Source organism: Zootoca vivipara, chromosome 9, assembly GCF_963506605.1.
Source record: "Zootoca vivipara chromosome 9, rZooViv1.1, whole genome shotgun sequence".
Taxonomy (NCBI): Eukaryota; Metazoa; Chordata; class Lepidosauria; order Squamata; family Lacertidae; genus Zootoca; species Zootoca vivipara.
In genome coordinates, this window is record NC_083284.1 from 59,299,296 (window position 1) to 59,320,342 (window position 21,047).

The 21,047-nt window shown below is 43.2% G+C and overlaps 1 protein-coding gene across 1 annotated transcript; it reads left to right on the forward strand.

Annotated features, from left to right (window-relative positions):
* Window positions 1–1,196: 1,196 nt before the first annotated feature.
* Window positions 1,197–17,852, forward strand: TMEM33 (transmembrane protein 33). The gene is made up of 7 exons (XM_035111815.2): window positions 1,197–1,516; window positions 6,273–6,367; window positions 7,510–7,697; window positions 9,116–9,183; window positions 9,722–9,855; window positions 11,253–11,336; window positions 12,670–17,852. Exons 1-7 carry the CDS (start codon window positions 1,460–1,462, stop codon window positions 12,797–12,799), a joined length of 756 nt encoding a protein of 251 aa, XP_034967706.1. The 5' UTR covers window positions 1,197–1,459; the 3' UTR covers window positions 12,800–17,852.
* The last annotated feature ends 3,195 nt before the right edge of the window (window positions 17,853–21,047 follow it).

Genomic DNA, 21,047 nt, shown 5'->3' on the forward strand with positions numbered 1-21,047 from the left:
ACAAGAATATACGTTTCAACAAGACTGGAAAATGTTTATTGAATATACGGAGGGAAATTGTGTACACTTGAAAACGTTGGTAGCATTAAGATAAATTCAACAGTGTAAACAAGTTTGGCATTGTAGGTGAAGATATTAATAGTCATGATAACAAATTGTTTATGTACACGATGACAGCAGCAAGAGTATTGATGGCACAGAAATGGAAGCAAGAAGAATTACTGACAAACAAGAGTGGCAGAGGAAATTAATGGACTATGCAGAACTGGATAAGATGACGGGAAGAATTCGAAACCGACGGGACCAGAGGTTCTTAGAAGATTGGAAAAAATTTGCAAACTATTTGAAAGATAGCTGTAAACAACAGATTACGCTAGTAGGACTACAAGAAGTTCTGTAAGGAGGATTATATGAAATTTTGCAGGGAAAATTTAGGAAGGACATTGAGCTATGGTGTATTTATAAGTAATAGTGAAAATAATAAAATGTAAGACTAAGTGATGAAGAGGGGAAATCTTCAGGCGTGGTTGAGGGAAGTAAAAAAAATTGTATAAGATATGAATGAATGTAATAAGATGTTTGGAAATTATATGCAAAAATAATAATAAATAATATATATATGTATATTGTATGTATGTGTGTGTGTATATATCCAACAAGTTCGATAGATATAAAAATGGAATACTGAATGGTTTAGTTTATGTAAAATATGCAGGGATTTATGATATGCAAAATGAACCACGGAAAGAGAAGAAGGGAAGTCATTGACATTTTAAGGTTGTTTAAATGAATATTCTAAATTGTAAAACAGAAAATTAAATAAACTCTCTCTCTCTCTCTATAATAATATTTTGTGTGTGTGTGTGTGTGACTCTCTCTCTATATATAATAATATTTTATATGTGTGTGTGTGTGTGTGTGTGTGTGTGTGTGTGTATGTATATATATATATATATATATATATATAGAGAGAGAGAGAGAGAGAGAGAGAGAGAGAGAGAGAGAGAGAGAGAGAGAGAGAAAGAAATAAGTGAGAGGGAAAAATAAATGCATGAAAAGCACCCTGCCCGGTTCCAAAACTAAATACCAAAGCGCCGAAATCCGGCGACTGCGCCTCGCAGAGTACACGCTCCATCGGATGACCTCTCCCCCTACCCAAGCGACCCGGAAGCCGCCCCTCTGCGCCTGCGCGACGCGGGCTGCTCAGCGGCGGGGCTGCCTTGAGGAGTGTCCCTCGTTCGCTCGCCTCCTTCCGCTCACCTGCTGCTGCCGCCGCCGCCGCCGCCAGCCGCCGCCTCTTCCTTCCTCGCTTCCGACCTGCCAGATACGGCCCTCCCGCGCGGCACGAGCAGGCCTCGCTCTCCTCTTAACCCTCTCGTGGCCGAGCCTCTCCTTTCCTTCCTTCCTCCTCCTCTTCCTCTTCCTCGCGCCCCGAGCGGAGCCGGTGGGCGGCGCGGCCATGGCGGACACGGCGCAGAACGGGCCCATGCAGGGAGGCGCGGGCGGCGGAGCCGTGGTGAGTGGAGTCCGGCGGTGGCGGCGGCCTAGCGTGACGCGCGGCGCGGCCTTCGCGGCCCTGCTTCGACCCACGGCGGTGCGGCATCCCGACGCTCGGCCCGAGAGGGTTTTGTTTTATTCCAAACCGGCTTCACGCCTCTTCAGCCCCCGGGATAGCTCGGTCGGTAGAGCCGGAGACTTTTAACCTCAGGGTCGTGGGTTCGAATTCCACACGTCGGGCAAAAGGGTTCCTGCTTGCATAGCTGCCAAGTTTTCCCTTTTCTCGCGAGGAAGCCTATTCAGCATAAGGGAAAATCCCTTTAAAAAAGGGATAACTTGGCAGCTATGCCTGCTTGTGGCAGGGGGTTGGACTAGATGATGACCCTGGGGAGGGGTCCCTTCCAACTCTGTGAACCGCCCTGAGACCCCCCAGGTATTGGGTGGGATATATATTCAATTAACAACAACAACAACAACTCTGTCCTTATGTCAGTCTATAAATGCGCTCCCATGGAGAGCCATATGTGGTTTCCTTCGTAGGGAGAGCTCTGATTTCAGGTCGTTTCAAATCTGTGGGTTGTCTCCAGTTGTGTACCTCTTGTAGCAGGGCAAATCTGCTCAAATTCTGAGATTGAGGGTGTTGTAGCTCACACACCCCCAAACCCAGTTTTCAGGGCTACAAACGAGGCAGTGTTAGTCAGTTTAGTGATGGAAGTTATAAGCTGCCTTTATCTTCCTCCAAGTGGCTTAAGGTGGTGTACATGGTTGTCCTCCACATTTTCATCTTCACAACAATCCTGTGAGGCAGGTTAGGCTGAGAGATGGTGGCTGGCCCAAAGTCACCCAGTGAGCTTCACGGCTGAGCAGTGATTCGAACTGTGGGCCTCCCAGGTCATAGTCCCAGTGCTTTAACTGTTAATGTATCTATGGGCATGTGTGGGAGCAGCTCAATACAACCGCATGCCCCCCACCTCCACTGAGGTTTTCTTCTGAATCTCTGATAGTTATAATAATAATAACTAATAATAAATTTTTATTTATACCCCGCCCTCCCCAGTCAAAACCGGGCTCAGGGCGGCTAACACCAATAAAATTACAATAAAACATAAAAAGCAATTAATTAAAATACAGATTAAAATACAATGTTGTGTAGAGGAGGGAATTTTGATGTTGGCAGTGGCAGTTTTGTCACGGTGACACATCTCCATTAGAAGTTGCCTCCTCTTGCCTCTTAATTGCCCTTGAGAAGTTTCAGTTCCTCTTAACTTCTTAAATCTAAACCAGGCATCGCCAAACTGCGGCCCTCCAGATGTTTTGGCCTACAACTCCCATGATCCCTAGCTAACAGGACCAGTGGTCGGGGAAGATGGGAATTGTAGTCCAAAAAATCTGGAGGGCCAAAGTTTGAGGATGCCTGGTCTAAACCTTCCAGGCATGGCCTTTTCCTCTCCATTGCTGCCTTTGGCAAAGGTTTGTGGAAGAGGCTGACTAGGTGTAAAGCGTCCCAAGTTCTGGCTGTTTTCTGAAACGTGGGCTACGCAACAGATGTTTAGATTACTGCACTAGTATGTAGGTATTTAGGAAGTTGCTTGACCATTGGTTTGTTTAGCTCTGTCTTATGAGCCAAATTTGGCTTGCCAAGCCATTTCCCCCAAACCACAGACACCTGTCTCATGCCTAGCACCATATGTGATGTAGGGTATATGGGAGCGGGTGGCGCTGTGGTCTAAACCACTGAGCCTCTTGGGCTTGCTGATCGGATGTTTGGGTGTTCAAATTTGCGTGACGGGGTGAGCTCCCAGCTTCTGCCAACCTAGCAGTTTGAAAGCATCCAAGTGCAAGTAGATAAATAGGTACCGCTGTGGCGGGAAGGTAAATCGCATTTCCGTGTGCTCTGGTTTCCCTCACAGTGTGCCAGAAGCGGTTTAGTCATGCTGGCCACGTGATCCGGAAAACTATCTGTGGACAAACGCCGGTTCCCTCGGCCTGAAGTGAGATGAGCGCCGCAACCCCATAGTTGCCTTTGACTGGACTTAACTGTCCAGGGGTCCGTTACCTGTGGGGCAAGTAGAAATGTGGTTGGATCCTTTTAGAAATCATGAATAAACTCCCTGTGCATCGGTTTAATCCTGCTTGCTTTTGGTGCAGAAAACAGGCTTGAGCACCCTGTGTATCCGCTGACACATAGGGAGTTAAATTCTGCTGAGTCACTATCTTCCTCCACTCCCGTGGGCAAACTTTGACAACTGGGTGGCCCAGCACACTGTCATAAGTGGTCTGCAGTGTATGCGGAGGTAAAAATCTGACTCACTAGGCCAAAATGATTCCCCTCCCTATCCACACTGACTGGTAAAGAGACTAAAAATTGGACAAGCTATTGTGGGTTAGAGCCCAATTCACCAGCTGTTTTGTCAATTGTCAGGTGTATATGCACATCAGATCTAATAGAAAAAAGTGTAAAGGTTGGAATGAAGTGGCAATAGGATGCCAAAACCATGCAGTAAATTCTTTTATGGGCTGGATGTGAATGCATTTGGAAATCTGCAAACCGACGAACCAAAAGCATATTTTGGAAAAGGGCAGGGAACTGGGAACAGTCAACTTCTGGTCAATTTGATTCATTTCTTGTCTCTGTAGGATGGGTGTGACTGCCTCCCTGGAAACCAGATTTACCTTGCCTCATTTAGTTTAGAGGCAGGCAGGGCCATTGGCAAAATGTTCAGGCTAGGTGATATTTCCACATACACATAACAACTTGCAAAGCCTATTAGTCATGGTGAAATGCACAAGCAGTTTCATGCTATGGGTGGTAGTTAATGCTGGGACTGCTTAACTTGTGATCCACCAAGCCAGATGCAGACCACCAGCTGTGTATTTGGATCCGCAAAATACTTGACAGCCTATTTGTTTTTGCAATCCTGAGCAGGAACCAACAACAAAAGCTTTTTATGAGCTGCTGTTTCTGGCTGATGGGGCTGCATTTGGCTTGATAGGTTTGCACAACATGTGGCCCTTCAACAGGTGCTTTGCCTTGATAGAATGTAGTTGTAGTACACTTTGCAGTACAGTCATACCTCAGTTTAAGTACGCCTCGGTTTGAGTATTTTCAGTTTAAGTACTCCGCGGACCTGTCTGGAACGGATTAATCCACTTTCCATTACTTTCAATGGGAAAGTTCACTTCAGGTTAAGTACGCTTCAGGTTAAGTACAGACTTCCGGAACCAATTGTGTTTGTAAACCGAGGTACCACTGTATTGCATTGGTGAAACTATTAGCAAGCTGTGTCATAGCTACTTCTATCCTCTTGCAGGAAATTTTTGAATTGGACCTTTAGATCGGAATCATACCTGATGCTAGATGTACTTCTGGGGAAAACACGAAACTCTCTTGAGTTCTGATAGCTTCCTTATCTTCCATAAACACCTAAAAGATTTATCTGCTAGCCGTTTAACTTTGTTTTTTTATGAATGTCCCACATACTGTGGGTGACTTCATTATTTTCTACAGAAAACTACCCCCAGGGCATTTTATATGGTAAATGCCTGCACTACTGAAAATGCCCTGAGAGTTCTTCTAGTTGACTGCAGCCACTGCTGTTGCCCTGACTGCTCAGAGATGGGAGGGATTGCTAAGTTCAGTTAGTCCTAGCCATGAGGCAAAGTAGATATCTTCATTCTGTGAGCAATGGAGGGCTATACTGGGCTTCCTTGGAACCTAGACCGAGTAGGGATTGGTTTTGGGGTGTCCTGTTCCATTCCAGAAGGTGGTGAAGTTCACCAGAACTGCTTCCTAGCTACTATCTGCCGTGGGTGCTAGCAGAGAGCAGCTGAGTTATCCTTGTGGTTCCCAAAGAGCAGATATTCAAAGTAAACCCTCTAATTATTATTTTAAGTCTCATAATTATGTCTTCCAAATTTAAGAGCGGCTGTGTGGAGATTGCTTTTTTATCTGTTATTTACACATGCATTTGTGAAAAAGCCAAAGTTTTGCGTTCTTCATATTGTCTGTTATCTATGTTGGTTCTGGATCTGGTCAGTTTGGTGGGTATTTGTTCTTTAACAGTGGGTAAAACAGTGGGCTCCTTTGGGAGGGTGGATGGGATAGAAATTTAATAATAATAATAATAATAATAATAATAATAATAATAATAATAATAAATTTTTATTTATACCCCGCCCTCCACAGTCAAAAACTGGGCTCAGGGCGGCTGACACCAACAGAATTACAATAAAACATAAAAACAATTAAAATACAGATTAAAATACAGTATTAAAATTTAAAGTGCAGCCTCAATTCAAGTATTCCATAAATCCAAGCCATGAGGGAGGAAAAACACAGGGGTCAAGCTGAGTCTAACCCAAAGGCCAGGTCTCCTGGGAAAGAGCGTTCCACCAAGTTGGGGCCAGTACTGAAAAGGCCCTGGCTCTAGTAGAGGCCAATCTAGCCATTTTATGGCTCGGGATCTCCAGAATATTGTTGTTTGTGGACCTTAAGGTCCTCCGCGGGGCATACCAGGAGAGGCGGTCCCGTAGGTACAAGGGTCCCAAGCCGCATAGGGCTTTAAAGGTCAAAACCAGCACCTTAAACATGATCCTGTACGCCACCGGGAGCCAGTGCAGCTGGTAAAGCACTGGATGAATGTGATCCTGCGGCCGGGAATAATAAAATAAATAATAAAATAAAATAAATAAATAATAAATAATTTATTTATTAATAAATAAAAGCAATAAATAAATAAATATTTAGTCACTAACTTCTTTTCCTTTCATTACAGCAATTTCTGATTACTAATAAGTTGGATACAGCAATGTGGCTTTCCCGTATATTCACAGTTTACTGTTCGGCTTTATTTGTCCTGCCTCTTCTAGGGTATGTATAATAATGTTCTTTAAAGCAGTACTGCCCCTGATATCCTTAGAAAGGACACTGCTTCTTTTAAGCCACAGAATGAAACAGAAAGCATACATTATGCTTAAAAGCTCTGTATCACATTTTATATGCACGTACAGTTGTTCTAATCCAGCTGAGGTTAAGCTTTTGTTACTTCCCATCCATTTCAATATGAGATATCAATCTATGTTCTTAGCTGTCCATTGGAAATCAGTGTGGTGTATAGGTGCAAAATATTGGTCAGTGATATGGGGCAGAAGATTTTCTAGTGCTTTATTCTTATGTGGGAATTTTAACTTTCGTTAAGTTCATTAGTGACAACAAAAGGATGCCCATTTCAACTACAGTATTAGGCAAACTTAGCAATTTCAAAGTTTGTAGCTTTGCTTGCTGAATGCCAAATTAGATCACTCTCTAGGTCACCAGAAAATGTTTACATGCTGACTGAAAGATTTCCAATGCAAATTAGCCTAAATTTGCATAGGAAAAAAATCCAGGAAACCTATATCACTGACTGGTTGGATTTTGACCAATATTTTGCAAATATTAGTGCTTGATATATGGTTCTGTTTAAGAACCAACTTTACACCTATTCAGTAATCTGTACATTATACACCAAGCATCCCCAAACTTTGGCCCTCCAGATGTTTTGGACTACAAATCCCATCATCCCTGACCACTGGTCCTGCTAGCTAGGGATCATGGGAGTTGTAGGCCAAAACATCTGGAGGGCCAGAGTTTGGGGATGCCTGTTATACACCTTCAGCTCAAGTGAGTGTCATTTATTGTTTAGGTTTTGATATTGTCATTTAACTAGATTCCAGTTATTATGTTATTGTTTATCTGCCATTTTTCTCTCCAAAGAAACGTCAAATAGATAACTGCATTGAAAATACTTTTAAATGACATTCTCCCCTCCCCCCACTCCCCCAAACTTGGCACACCTGTAGTGTTCAGTGCCAAGCACCAGGAATGCTTCTCAGACTGAGTAACAGTTACATCTTGGCAGAGCTTAGCAGGGCGGGCTTCAGAAACTGAAATGATGATGCAATTCTCTTGGGAGGAAGACTTGAAGCCACAACTTGGTTTGTATGGTAACCTCTCCTTTGATAATTCTCAAGGTTGCATGAAGCAGCTAGCTTTTATCAACGTGCCTTGCTGGCAAATGCTCTTACCAGCGCCCTTCGACTTCACCAAAGGCTACCACATTTTCAGCTAAGCAGGGCATTCCTGGCTCAAGCCTTGCTGGAGGACAGCTGCCACTACCTTTTGTATTCCCTCATCTTTGTCAATTCCTACCCTGTTACAAGTATCCTTTCTGCAAGTCTTGTAATACTTCCAATTCTGTAATAGTTTGATTGTGCTTCTGCTATCATAGAGTGCTAGACTTAAATCAGGGGTTACTCCAGCTCAAACCTTCGCTCAGCCACAAAGCCCACACAGGGTGATGACGGGCCACATTCATGTTCTTGCGTAGCTACATTGTTTTATACTTTCTGGATGCCCCATGATCATAATATTAAGTAGTTGTGTTCTTTGCTATAAATCAAGCACCGCTAGGAGTTGTTTCTTTTTGTTTTCCAATGTACTTCTTATCTTATAAATAAAAATGTTGGTGTGGGGGGAGTAAAATTTTATTCTGAAAATGTGGCCCACAGAAAAAGTTAGTGAACCACTGGACTGGAGTCAGGGGCGGAGGGAGGGGGGTACGGTGGGTGCGGGCTGCCCCAGGTGTCACCGCTGAGGGGGGTGACAAAACGCCAGGGGGCACTCACCACGGGGCCTGCAGCACGCCAAAGCCACATGTCTGTCCTGGGAGAGATGTGGTGGCTTGGGTGCGCAAAGGCTTTGTGCTGCCCAAACAGTCCACCTGCTACCTCTCCCCCCCCCCAGCTGTAGGGCAGCTGAGTGGGAGGAGGCAGGCAGACTCTGGAGGCCCTGCGGTGCGCCCTGCCCCTGCCCCGCCCCTATGGGTGGCTTGCCTCTCCCCTGGGCGTGCCACCCCAGGCGCCCGAGCAGCTTCCTCCGCCGCTGACTGGAGTAATCAACTACAAGGAGGTAAAGCTCAGGGGAAAGGGGTGCTGAACTCTTCCCCCCCCCGGCCTTATGTGTGCTTCATGTTGTTAGTGAAATTACTGCCTCACTTCCTGCCTTATATATGTATAGGACAGTCACACAAATTGAGGCCTCATCACCTCTAGTCTCACCCTAGACAGAAGCACCACCTTTATTAACTCTTATTTATTACCTATTGATGTAATGTATCTGAATCAAAATAAACAAGTGAGCTCATATTTCTTAGCCCCATAAATTTATTTAATAAGGTTGCAATCCTATACCTGCTTCTGAGAAGACCTGTATAGGATTTCATTCTAAAACGTTGATCTACTGATTTAAACTCTGGCCTTACATAAGTTAAGTACGCACAAACTGCTGGATGCCTGTACTTCTACAGCTGCATACCGCTAACCCTCATTTTCAAATCCCATTCCAAGATTAGGACTGTGTTCTGTGTTACTAAGTGTTTAATAAAGCTGCCTAGCTTTAATCACCTGAATCTTAAAAGTCCAAACATTTTCTCATACAAAAGAATCTGAATTTCTTTAAAGCAAGAGATCACAAGCTTGCATGCTGACATAAGTGGAAGATGTGCTTGAATATTCAGACTATAGTGTAAATGTAAAAGAACATGTGTGAGGTTGTAATTCTCCTTAACTTTGACTTCAGTGAGCATTTTCCCAGTTCTGTTGTTTTCTTTGCTTCACGCTGCCACCTACACAAAGAAGGTTCTTGATGTAAGTATATTGTGCCCCTTACATGCCACCTTGCTCTTTGTAAGGAGGACAGGATTCAGATGAGACATGGATTTCTTAAGGGGTAAACTGAAAACGGGGATTCTGGCTATTTTCTGTCACAGTTTGAAAGGACAGCTATAGCTCATCCGGTGCTGCTGCTTCTATCAAAGAGTTAGCAAGTAGGAAAGAAAAGGATACGCGTGGAGAGCCAGACTGTTTGATGAGGATTCAAATCCCTATGCAGCTGTGATGCTCGCTGGGTGACCTTGATCATTATTAAATCTAACCTCCCTCACAGGGTTGTTTGGGTTAAATGGTGGCAGTGGGGAACTGAAACTGAATTTTAGGTTGACTGTTTCCTGCATGATAAACATTGGAGCAAGGTTGGCAAAATTCTTCAGTTTTCCCGCTTATTCTTTAGACTGCCTTTCAAGGTTTATAAAATAATTATAGCATCGCTGAAAGTATTCCCAAGGCTTGACTTTGTAGACATAGCACAAAGTTTCCTGACATTGCTTTTCTACTCCCTTCTTTAAAGGCACGAGGTTCAAATAGTCTTCTTTTCCTAAGAAATCTCTTGGACAAGTTAAATGCTAATCAGCAAAACATCCTGAAATTTATAGCTTGCAATGAGATCTTCTTGATGCCGGCTACTGTGTTTATGCTTTTCAGGTATGAGATAAAACATTAACCTTTATTTTTATTCGGATGGTGTTCTATAACTGCTTGGGAATACAGAATCAGATTGTTTCTTGTTTATCATTGCAATGTCCCTATAAGGGACCGTCTTTGCAGGCTGAAAACTAAGGCCGGTTTGTGATTTTCTCACCATCTGCTGACCCTGTGGCTGTGCTGCACCAAGAACCCTATTTTTAAGATGCACAGGGTTTGCTTGCTGACTAATATAAGGATGGTTTCTTGATCCTTAAGGCAAAGATCAGCATAGTCTGTTCTTGTTCTTTTGGAGAAATTTTACTTTTCATGTGCATGACGAAAGCTCTTGATTCAGATGCCAAAAAGACAATATTGCATTTTAAGTGCCCGTTATTTTGTAGTATTGTGTTTTAATGTAGGGTTGTATTCAAAGTAGCATTAAGAAAATCTTCTATCAGTGAAATAATTTCTCGTTGTTCAACAGAATGTTCTGCCCCTCTCCTCCCACTGCGTACCCCCTAATTCTGTTCTGAGTTCCCCCAACCCTCTAGAGCAGATTTTGGGGGGGTGGAACAGGGTGTGCACAGGGGGAAGAGAGGGGTGAGGTCCTGTTGTGCAAGCGAAACTCATTCCCCTTGCACAGTTATTTATTTAAATACCATCCTTTGTATCTAAGCCACCTTGCAAGACCACTGGTAGAAGAATGGCATATACCGGTAATTTATTATTTATTTATTGAATTTATAAAGTACCTCCCTATACCCAGAGGTCTCAGGGGCGTTCACAGAACAAAATCAAAATATAAAACCACAAAATATATAATCAAAATAAAAACAATGACCCAATAACCCCTCCCCCCAAAAAAAAACCACATTTTGAAAGGGCATAGGATGTCAGTCAAATCAACCAAAGGCACCTAGAGGTGTATAATAAAGGTGACAGATGAACTTCCCTGGGGAGAGCATTCCACAGACGGGGAGCCACTGCAAACTCCCAGGTCCCATTGAATTCAGTGGAATTTATTTCTAAGCAAATATGCACAGAATTCTGCCATAAGGCAGCTCCTTTCAGTGCATGCTTGTCCGAGAGAAAGGTCTACTGAACACAGTGGGCTTGCTTCTGAGTAAGCATACAGGAGGGGCAACACTCGTTCATTTATAAGGTTTTAATGTTTCAGCCATCTTGAGGCATTTTATTTAATGATCTGCGGCTGTCGCGGCTGTCATTCATCACAGTGTGTGCGTATGTCAAATACTGTGTGAAAACATTTAGTTGTAAGGGTCTTTTGCAGGTCAAAGCAGTTACTATGTGTGAAGAAAAACATAAGGTAGTGTCTTACTGCAAATCCTACACTGCCTCCTTTTAAATAAATCTACCCCTCCATCCTCCCACCTTTTTTCTTCTGTTCTTTTCAGTGGGCAGGGAAGCTTGCTGCAGCCATTTATTTACTACAGATTTCTTACACTCCGTTATTCCTCCCGCCGAAATCCATATTGCCGGTAAGAAACCAATTACGATTTAAAGTTGTAAAAGTTGCTGTTGTTGTCTGTAAATACAGTGCTTAAACAGTTGGCTCCTGGGTGTTGCCATATCATGGACTAAAAAGAGGAGATAAAGGAAGTAATTAAAAACATGAAGATGGGAAAATCACCTGGCTCTGATGGATTCTCAGCATCCTTTACAAAACATTTAAGGAACAAACACTTCCACAAATGGCCAGGCTATACAATGATATTTTAGCCGGTAATCTACTTCCTGCAACTTGGAAGCATTCAAGAATCATAGTTATTCTCAAACCTCACAAGGACTCCACCAATATTATTCCAAGCAATCTCTTTATTAAATCTAGATTATAAAATCTTTATGGCCAATCTGGTCAATAGATTAAAAACATTTATTGGCAGCTGTATACAGATAGACCAATCTGGGTTTGTTCCAGGGTGAAGAGTTACTGATCCAATAAGGAAATTATTGAACATTTTTATTTCATTAGAAAAAATCATAACCTTTAGCAAGCCTCCCACTTGATATTTTTAAACTATTTGATTGCCTAGAACCAAATTATCTAATGGAAATAGGAAATAGTTAAGAAATGTGATTTTGGCAAAAGAAATGTAAAAACTTTCATTCATATATATATATATATATATATATATATATATATATATATATAAATAAAGATTGCAGGCCACAATTAGAATAAATAATTCAGATTGCTCCCTCCCCCCAATGTTTAGCCATAGAACAAAACAGGGATGTCCTCTGTTGCCTGTTGGTTGTCTTAATTTTAGAAACATTGGTAATCAAATTACACAATGCCCTCTCTGGTACGGGAATGGATTCGTCCCGTAATGTGCGTTTAAATGTTTTTGTACTTCTGCAAACCTCAGAATCTCTCTGGCTATGGTAATGAAGCCAGCCCTGTTTAGGGAAGTTTTTAATGACTGATGTTTTAATGTATTTTTAATCTCTTCTTGGAAGCCGCCCAGAGTGGCTGGGGAAACCCAGCCAGATGAGCGGGATATAAGTAATAAATTATCATCATCATTATTATTATTATAGTAATACCTCTGTCTTGTTTCTCAGTGGTCCTGCTTGCGCACTCATTACCTGAGTCCCTGTGGAGGGAGAGATGAGTGGCAATCACTGAAAATGCTTTCCAATGTTAGGCTCCTCCTATTGTCAACCCAGCCAAATGGGCGGGGTATAATTATCTTCCTCCTCCTCCTTATTATTGATTTTGATGAAGTTTTGAGCGAGATGTAGGATGTACTGTTGCAAAGATATTTCTGTTGCAAAGATATTTCTGTAAAAAGTGTCTGTTATTTTCAGAACCCTCTTCACAGAACTTCGGATAGTCGTTGAGCATGTCATCATGAAACCGTCCTGCCCAGCATTTGTACGAAGGCTCGGCGTCAGCAGCATTTCTTTTATAAGCAGACTGGCACCAACAGTTGCATAGTCAATACTGGAAACATGCGTATGTTTGTCTGATGAACTTTCTAAGCAGCTGGTATTTCTGCTGGTGATTTATAAATTCTGGATCTCAGTCAAGGTTGTATGGAAACATGTTTTCTTCCAAGAGCCTGTTCTGTGAATTGTACCCTATATGTTTAAAAAGTCTTGTTTTTCAAGATGTTTCCGTGCTTTGTGGAAGATGAATGCTTGCCATCTTAGACAGAATACTTTCCAATGCAAAACAAGGACGACAACCCTGCATTGTACAATATGGCTTTTGTGCTGTCATGTATGTCCTCTTCGATACTGAATGAAAATACTCATTTTTATTTTTTTTAAAGGTCCAGGCAATACTAGCTGGATTGTGTCTAACAAGCTATAAGCTGTGGCTGCAACATAACTAGTAGCCTCTTAGGAGTACCTATTGAAATCTCTACCCATGCGGTACATTTGAGTCAGTATTCCTTCCATTCAGTAAATGAGACAAGTTTAGTCAATTGAGTAAATCATTGTGGTCAATACAAATCAATTGGCATCTACTTCAAATGTGAACAGTAGAACGAAGCGTCAAATTTCACTGTTCTGATTTATTTAATGCTTTTGAAATGGAAAGCTCTCCACCCTTCCCTAAGTACTTTATTTCTTTGTAAAGTAAATATTTCTCTAGATCATCTGAATGCCCTATTTTTTCCTGCCTTCCAAAAAGCAGGCTTCTTAAAATGCCAGTCTTTGAAAAGTCTGAATAATAAAGATGGATGTTACATTAATTTTCAATATACATTGGAAGCGTTGCCCTTGCGAGGTAATTTTTAAAGTTCATGCAGTTAGGCTAGTTCCAAACACCATTGCATACTCATGGTGCAATGCTAAACATGACTGTAGCTGTAAATTACATTATGACATGGGTCTGCCTTCCAAGTTATGAGCATGAACCTTCTCTCTTCCTCTACCTTCAGTTTGTATGCATGGGCACAATTGCAGATGTGTCGGACCATAATGTGGAGTGGGCATGCGTCTCCTGACCCAGCCCTTTCTCCTGTATACATGGTCAGGAAACTGAGAGGATGTGACTGTGGGAACACAGCTCTGTTGCGACCTCATAGGACTTCTGTCACTGGGGGTGCTGCGCCTGTACAGGGAAGCATCCTGCCCATCATGCTCAAACTAGAGGAACTATTACGTATGTAAAGCAGAGGTGTGGAAACTCTGGCCCTCCAGATGATGTTGCTCTCCAACTCGCATCTTCCTCAGCCAGCATGGTCAGGGGTCAGGGATGATGGGATTGCTAGTCTAAGACCTGGAGGGTCACAAATTTCTCACCACAGGGATAAAATAATATTGCAGTACTTCTCCCCTAGAACAGCCCCACTTCCCAGTGGAAGTGGGGCTGTTGTCTTACAAAGCAGAGGTAATTGGAAGCCTGGTCATTTGCTATTTCAGCATACCAAGAAGGAAAAAACTGCACAAATTGGTTCACTTAGCAGATTCAGCAACCTAATAGTTTTGATTCCCATGATAAGCCGGTTATTGAATGTCCTGAGGACTGAAGAGCATTTTAAACTGAGTTGCGTCACACTTGCATAACTTGCCTTCTTCCTCTTTAAGCAGAGCTGCCCAACTTTTTTTAAAATTTTGGTCTGAGGGTTACATTCCTGTAGTCCAGGCTTCCTCAACCTCAGCCCTCCAGATGTTTTGAGACTACATTTCCCATCATCCCTGACCACTGGTCCTGCTAGCTAGGGATCATGGGAGTTGTAGGCCAAAAAAACATCTGGAGGGCCGAGGTTGAGGAAGCCTGCTGTAGTCAACCCACCTGGGGCTGCACACACTTGTACACACAGGTACATAGCCCATCCCTTTGCAGTTGATCCTTGCAGATCTGCTGAGAAAAGGGCTCCCCTCCCCCGCTCCTGAAATGGTAACTGGGGAAGGGTTATTTACATATCCACCAAGAGTCTGGGCAGAGAAATTTAAGCCGTTCTGATCACCCCAGTGCTGTGATTACTTGGGTTTTCTTGGTTTTCATTTTTTATGTCACCCCCAGAAAAAAATATGAGTGTGGGTTTGTTTTGGGGAGGCAGAAAAAGTTGGGGTTTGGGGGGGCGGAGGGCAATCAATTTAGGCTCTTGGGTCAGGGCCTAGGCATCTGTGTCTAGCCAAACACCTTGGTGTTTATTAAAATTCTTCCTGGACCTGAGTTAGGAGGTTGGTGTAGGCAGGTTGCTGTTTTTCATTGCTCTCCTGCCCCCACTCCCAGTTCCTAACTATGCAGGAGTATTCAGTTGTGTGATATTTCCCAGTCGAGCTGTTGGTGTATACTTGGTCCGAATCACGTAATATTATTTGGACCACTCAGAAATACAACCTGTTCCTGAGAAATACTCGGGAGAGGTTTTGCATAATGATAGCTGATGGTTTAGTGAACACATGTCCTAAACGCGCAACCCAGTCTGGGTATTTCCTTGAGATAAATCCTCACTAAGTGTTCCGGGATTACTCTTGAAGCCAGGGATAGCAAGATCTAGGCATCCTAAAAAGGGCCAGGAAGTATGTACGTTACAGCCATAGTCTTCTATGATATCTGATGGGGAACGTGCGCTGGGGAGATATGTAAACTTGTGTGTTTGTGTGTGTGCGTCTTCTCCTTAAATGGAAGGCACTGCGCTGTCAGCTTGTTGCTGTTTATGAAGATTAAATTCTATTTTTCCCATTGAGTGCCTGCATTTTAGAACTGAGGAATTTGCCCAGGCACTATACTTACTCATTGATTTTTCTAAGCCACTTCATGATTTAGTGTCTTAACAACTGCATGAACCGAATGATACATTTAAATAGTTTGGAACGGTGCTGCTGTTTTTAAAACTTATGTTTCCTTGTAACTACCTTATTTCTTTTTGATTAAATGTGAATGCCATTTAGATTGAACTCATTCATTAGCTTGTCGATAGCCCACCCTGCGCATTGCTTGCTAAACTTCCGGGTATGGACAAATGCAGCTTTAAAAATGGCTGTGTACGGCTGGTTGATTGCACTCCTTTTAGCTTTTTGGCTCATAAACATCTACTTATAGGGAAGGCGCACACTAGTGTGCAGGAATGCTTCATGAGTTTTTTCATCTAGGCTCTCTTGCTTTGAGGATTTTATAAAAATTTCTACAGCAATAAAGTGACTGTTGTGGTAGCCTGGAATGAAATGTCTGAACCTATTTTAACGTTATTTGTAGTTGTATGTTGAATCCCGAGGCTTGGAGTGTAATTCCATTAGAGGAAAAGAAACACAACAGAGTCCTCACCCCAATCCAGCTGCAACTGCAGGCAACAAAACTCACATAACTGGTCACTCAGGAATGTACTGTACATCTGCATTCTTATGAATCTCAATAAACATAGCTTTGCCGATGGACTGCTGCATCAGTCCTCACCCACAATGCTCGGTGACCACGCTTGCAAAGTCAGAGTGAGTGTTTGTATGCCATATCTATCTATCTATCTATCTATCTATCTATCTATCTATCTATCTATCTATCTATCTATCTATCTATCTAGCTATCTAGCTATCTATCTAGCTATCTATCATCTATCTATCATCTAGCTATCTTTGGATCTCTTGAAAGACTGTTTTTTCAGAGCTCTCGGGGTTACACCCCTCCCAGAACTATTACTTAATCAAGACAACTGGTTCCCGAGTATGATTTTAAACGTCGGGATTTACAGCTAACTCAATTCCACTAGTGTACTATATTTTATTGCCTTCTGTATAAAAGTTGGGGTGCAAAGATCTGTTTGGTAGTTTCCAGCCAAGAGTCTTGCAGGTCTATTACAAACAGCTGCTAAAAGTCCCCTCCAGTTTCAAAGCTGTGTACTGAGCAGCAGGAGGGCAGCAGTTGAGGGGCAGAGGTAATCTACAGCCCCTCCCCTGGGCTCCTAGAAGTTGTTTTGTGGTAATTGAATCTTAGCCGAAGGCCTTTGAACTGGAGAATGAAAAATCTTCCTTCTTACCCCCCTGTGCCCAGAGCTGTGTATACTCTCTGCTAAAAGTAGAAATTTGCATCCCAAAAGACGCATGCGAGGTCCTCTGTAACATATGCAAATGGAGTATATTTGCATAATTTCTCAAGTAACTCAAACATGTTGGCTGTTTTTCATAACTCTTGTATTGGTTCTGGGGGCCTGACCTGCCAGCACAGCCAAATGGCTGTTTATACTGCAGATCGGATCCAAGAAGACATGTGCAGAGCATCATCTCGGCCTGTGCATGTGGGGCCTTAGCTGGTGCAGGGAACAGATGGGTGCTAAAAAAGTCCTTTGTCAGCTATTGGGCAGGGAAAGGGGCTGCACTGGAATTGAATCCAGTTCAAGCATCTGTTTTAGAAGGATTTTAGCTTCCTGCACAGCCCATATGTCAGATTGGGCCTACCTAAAAATAAATCAAGTTATACCAGTCTGTTCAAATGGTACATTCCACATATTTCCATGCAGAAGACCTGCTCCTTCCTTGGTAACGGCGCCATTTTTAGGTGGCAGATTGCTGCTGTACCCTGGCTGGCAGGGGCTGAGCACACATTTCAAAAAAACCAATTGAAAAATTCATCACTTTCCCTGTCTTCGAGGACTGAGGCACAAAATGCTAATGCCGGCCTCAGAGGGGAAATAGTTCTCCTGCATATTTGAGAAAATGTGAAACCCTTTCAAGGAAATCTAATAAACATAATCATCGCAGCCTGCTGACACAAAGGAAAAAGGACCCTCATTCGCTCTTTCTTTTTTATGCTGCAATTTAGTGGCCCCTGCTGATTTACAAATTGGATCACAACCGTAAATTATCCATGCCAGTACCTGTGAAAGTAAGCGCCGAGATCCATATTTATTTGGAGTTCTGCTTAAATCAGCAAAAATGATAAATTCGATGGTCTGAAATTGGAAATACCAAGGGCTTTCTGCAATGATTGTGCAAAATGTCTCAGCTCGTAATTTATTGTGACCCTCTTTCATTCACGACGCTCTGTATGCCTAATATTTATTTCAACGCAAATTAAATTGCACCCTCCTATGTTGTCACATCTCTGGTTTTATTGATGTTGTCAAAATCAAATTGTGTTTCCCCCATACACTCCTCACCCCCAAATTGTAAGCAGTCATAGTCACACCAGTTTAGATTGCAAAGGAGCACCTGTTATTAGAGCTTGGGTTCCCTTTGCTGCTTGGATGATGCAAGACCCGGGAATCATTGTGATGATTTTTTGGAACAGCATTGTAGAAGTGGGAAGTAAAAGGACAGTGAATCAGGATAAGGGCATAATACTAGATTCACAGCTGATGCAAGTGCACTGATGTACATTGATACACATATCCTGAAACTGCCTTCTTTCTTACTACATACTGGACACAATTCAATGAGCTTTGGCACATTCTCTTCCAAACAAGCTTTCTCTATATTTCCCATTATCTCTACAGAGGTTGTGAAAATGAGGGGATGTGGTCAGGTACAAAGTACTGGCCTAAGGTTTAGTGGGGCAGGAGAATGCTGCTAAGCACTCTAAATATTAACAAAGATTCTTGGATGGTGCTGCTAGAATGCTTTCAAGCAGCTGGGAATTGTGCTTAATTCCCAAAGTTGTACTTAATTGCTGAAAAGGTGTGATGGCTTAGGCTTGCATCTTAATTACAATACAAGTGGAAGGGGGTGGTGGGGAAAGAAACTCTGTACCTGCTCAGAGTTTTTTTTACACCTGGGTAAATATTATTCTATCTATTTGAAGAAGACGCCTAGTTAGGCACCTTATGTGGTCTGATATTGCAGCATTGCTGCAATTAACTACCTGTGTGTACCCGATCTACCTTGGATGGAAGTCTGCCTCTGCTGAAATGCCACCCGAATTTGGTGACAATTGAGCCAAGGAACAAGCTTGTTTTAGGTCAGGCATGTCCAAAGTTCGATTTGGGGGCCTAATCCAGCCCACCGGTCAATTTAATCTGGCCCCCGTGGCAGTACATATCCTGGGGTAAAATTGTAAAAAACAACAACAACTTTGGTCAGCCCTCACGCATGTTCACTTCATAGATCTGGCCCTCTTTGAAATTTTTTTTTGGCACTCCTGTTTTAGGTAATGCCTTCTCAGAAACCTGTATTTTTGGGGTGGGGTGGGGGGTGGTATGTGTCTCTCCCCCCCCCCCCCCAATACAATGCTCTAATTGGAGTGCTGTAAGAGGACTTTTCTTTTGAAGGGCTGTCCAGTCCAGGTCAGAGAGAGACTGAGATGGAGACCGAGACCGAGAAATACGTGTGTCTTAAAGACCTGCACAGCTCAGTCTGCTGTCCAGGTCACAATCTTCCCTACTATATTAAAATGTACCGTATTTCTGTTTAAATCATAGCTGATTATTTCTAAATTTGCATCCATACTGACACATTCTTCTTTTTGCAAATCTGCGCCTTCTTTTGCCTTAGTGTTTTGAGGTTGCATCTCCTCTTTTTTGGCAATGCCTAAATGGCTACTTTGCCAGCAAATCTAAGCAACACTTCATTTAGAGTAGGGGCTGCATGTTTTGAGAAAACTTATTTCAATCATTCTCTTCTTCTCCCAAACACTGCCCTCTGGTGGTACGTTATCACATGTATCTCCGCTTTCCCTAGTCATATTGCAAAGGACCATTTTTCTCCTTTGACTTTCGAATCGGTAACATTATTGAGGATTACCTGTCCATGGAAAGCACTTTGAAATAATTAAGTTACAAAACAGCCCTGAAGCATTTTCACAGAGCAGGATGTGTGGCACACTTGGATTTTGGATCCAATGGTGGCAGACCCTGGCATAAGAACTGGGTTGCTGGAGAATCCTTATTCAGTGAGTGATGGATTATGTGAAATACATATATTAGGAGTGGGAAGGACAGAGGTGCTTAACCTTTCAATTGCCTGTGCATTCCTCTCTCTCCACGCCCCCCAACTGTGCCTTCTCAATTGTTTTTCTCCCTAGTGGTGCAGAAATAAAGCTGCTAATGCATTTGCAAAGCTAAGCAGGGGCCAGTATGGTTTCCAATTGGATGGTGAACCATCTGTTGAGATTCCTGCATTGCAGGTGGTTGAACTAGATGACTCTTGGGGTCCCTTCCAACTCTACAATTGTATGATTCTACACTTACTATTAGGGATGCGGGTGGCGCTGTGGTCTAAACCACTGAGCCTAGGGCTTGCTGAGCAGAAGGTCGGGGGCTTGAATCCCCGCGACGGTGACCTCCTGTTATTCGGTCCCAGCTACTGCCAACCTAGCAGTTCGAAAGCACATCAAAGTGCAAGTACCCGGTAGGTAAATAGGTACCGCTCCAGCGGGAAGGGAAACGGCATTTCCGTGCGCAGCTCTGGTTCGCCAGAAGCAGCTTAGTCATGCTGGCCACATGACCTGGAAGCTGTCTGTGGACAAACGCCAGCTCCCTCGGCCTATAGAGCAAGATGAGCGCTGCAACCCCAGAGTCGTCCGCGACTGGACCTATTGGTCAGGGGTACCTTTACCTTTTTAGACTTACTATTGTCCAAAATCCCAACCAAGAGAAAAACAGCCGAGTTTGGAGGGCATGGATGAGCACTTTTCTCCCACCTGCCCCTTTCTGAATAGGAGTTTGGTACTCCATGGATCAGGCCGCTCTGATGGAGGGGAAAAGAAACTTAAACTCTGTAGGGAGCAACTTAGGTGCACAGAGTCTGAATTTATTAAGGCATTTCGCAAAATGCCACAGTGACCCTATTATATTTGGAATAGGCTACTTAAGAAGTGGCGCTGTGGTTAAACCACTGAGCCTAGGGCTTGCTGATCAGAAGGTCGGCGGTTCAAATCCCTGTGACGGGGTGAGCTCCCGTTGCTTGGTCCCAGCTCCTGCCAACCTAGCAGTTCGAAAGCATGTCAAAATGCAAGTAGATAAATAGGAACCGCTACAGCGGGAAGGTAAACGGCGTTTCCATGTGCTGCTCTGGTTTGCCAGAAGCGGCTTTGTCATGCTGGCCACATGACCTGCAAGCTATACGCCGGCTCCCTCGGCCAATAATGCGAGATGAGCGCGCAACCCCAGAGTCGGTCACGACTGGACCTAATGGTCAGGGGTCCCTTTACCTTTAGTTAAGAAATCAGAATCATAATGGCTGGTTTATAGCGCTGCAGGTATTCATGTTATTTCAAGTAGGAGCAGAACAATCCTGCGGCTGTTCAGGATTTCAGCTACTCCATTCCATCCCACTCCCCTAGTTTTCCACGCTCCTCC

What these genes read in the sequence shown, in the direction of transcription:
- TMEM33 (XM_035111815.2), top strand. Translation starts at nt 1,460, where the DNA reads ATGGCGGACACGGCGCAGAACGGGCCCATGCAGGGAGGCGCGGGCGGC. An exon ending in TTTGTCCTGCCTCTTCTAGG is followed by an intron (nt 6,368 to 7,509) that starts GTATGTATAATA and finishes ATAATTCTCAAG; the next exon opens with GTTGCATGAAGCAGCTAGCT. An exon ending in CGCCGAAATCCATATTGCCG is followed by an intron (nt 11,337 to 12,669) that starts GTAAGAAACCAA and finishes TGTTATTTTCAG; the next exon opens with AACCCTCTTCACAGAACTTC.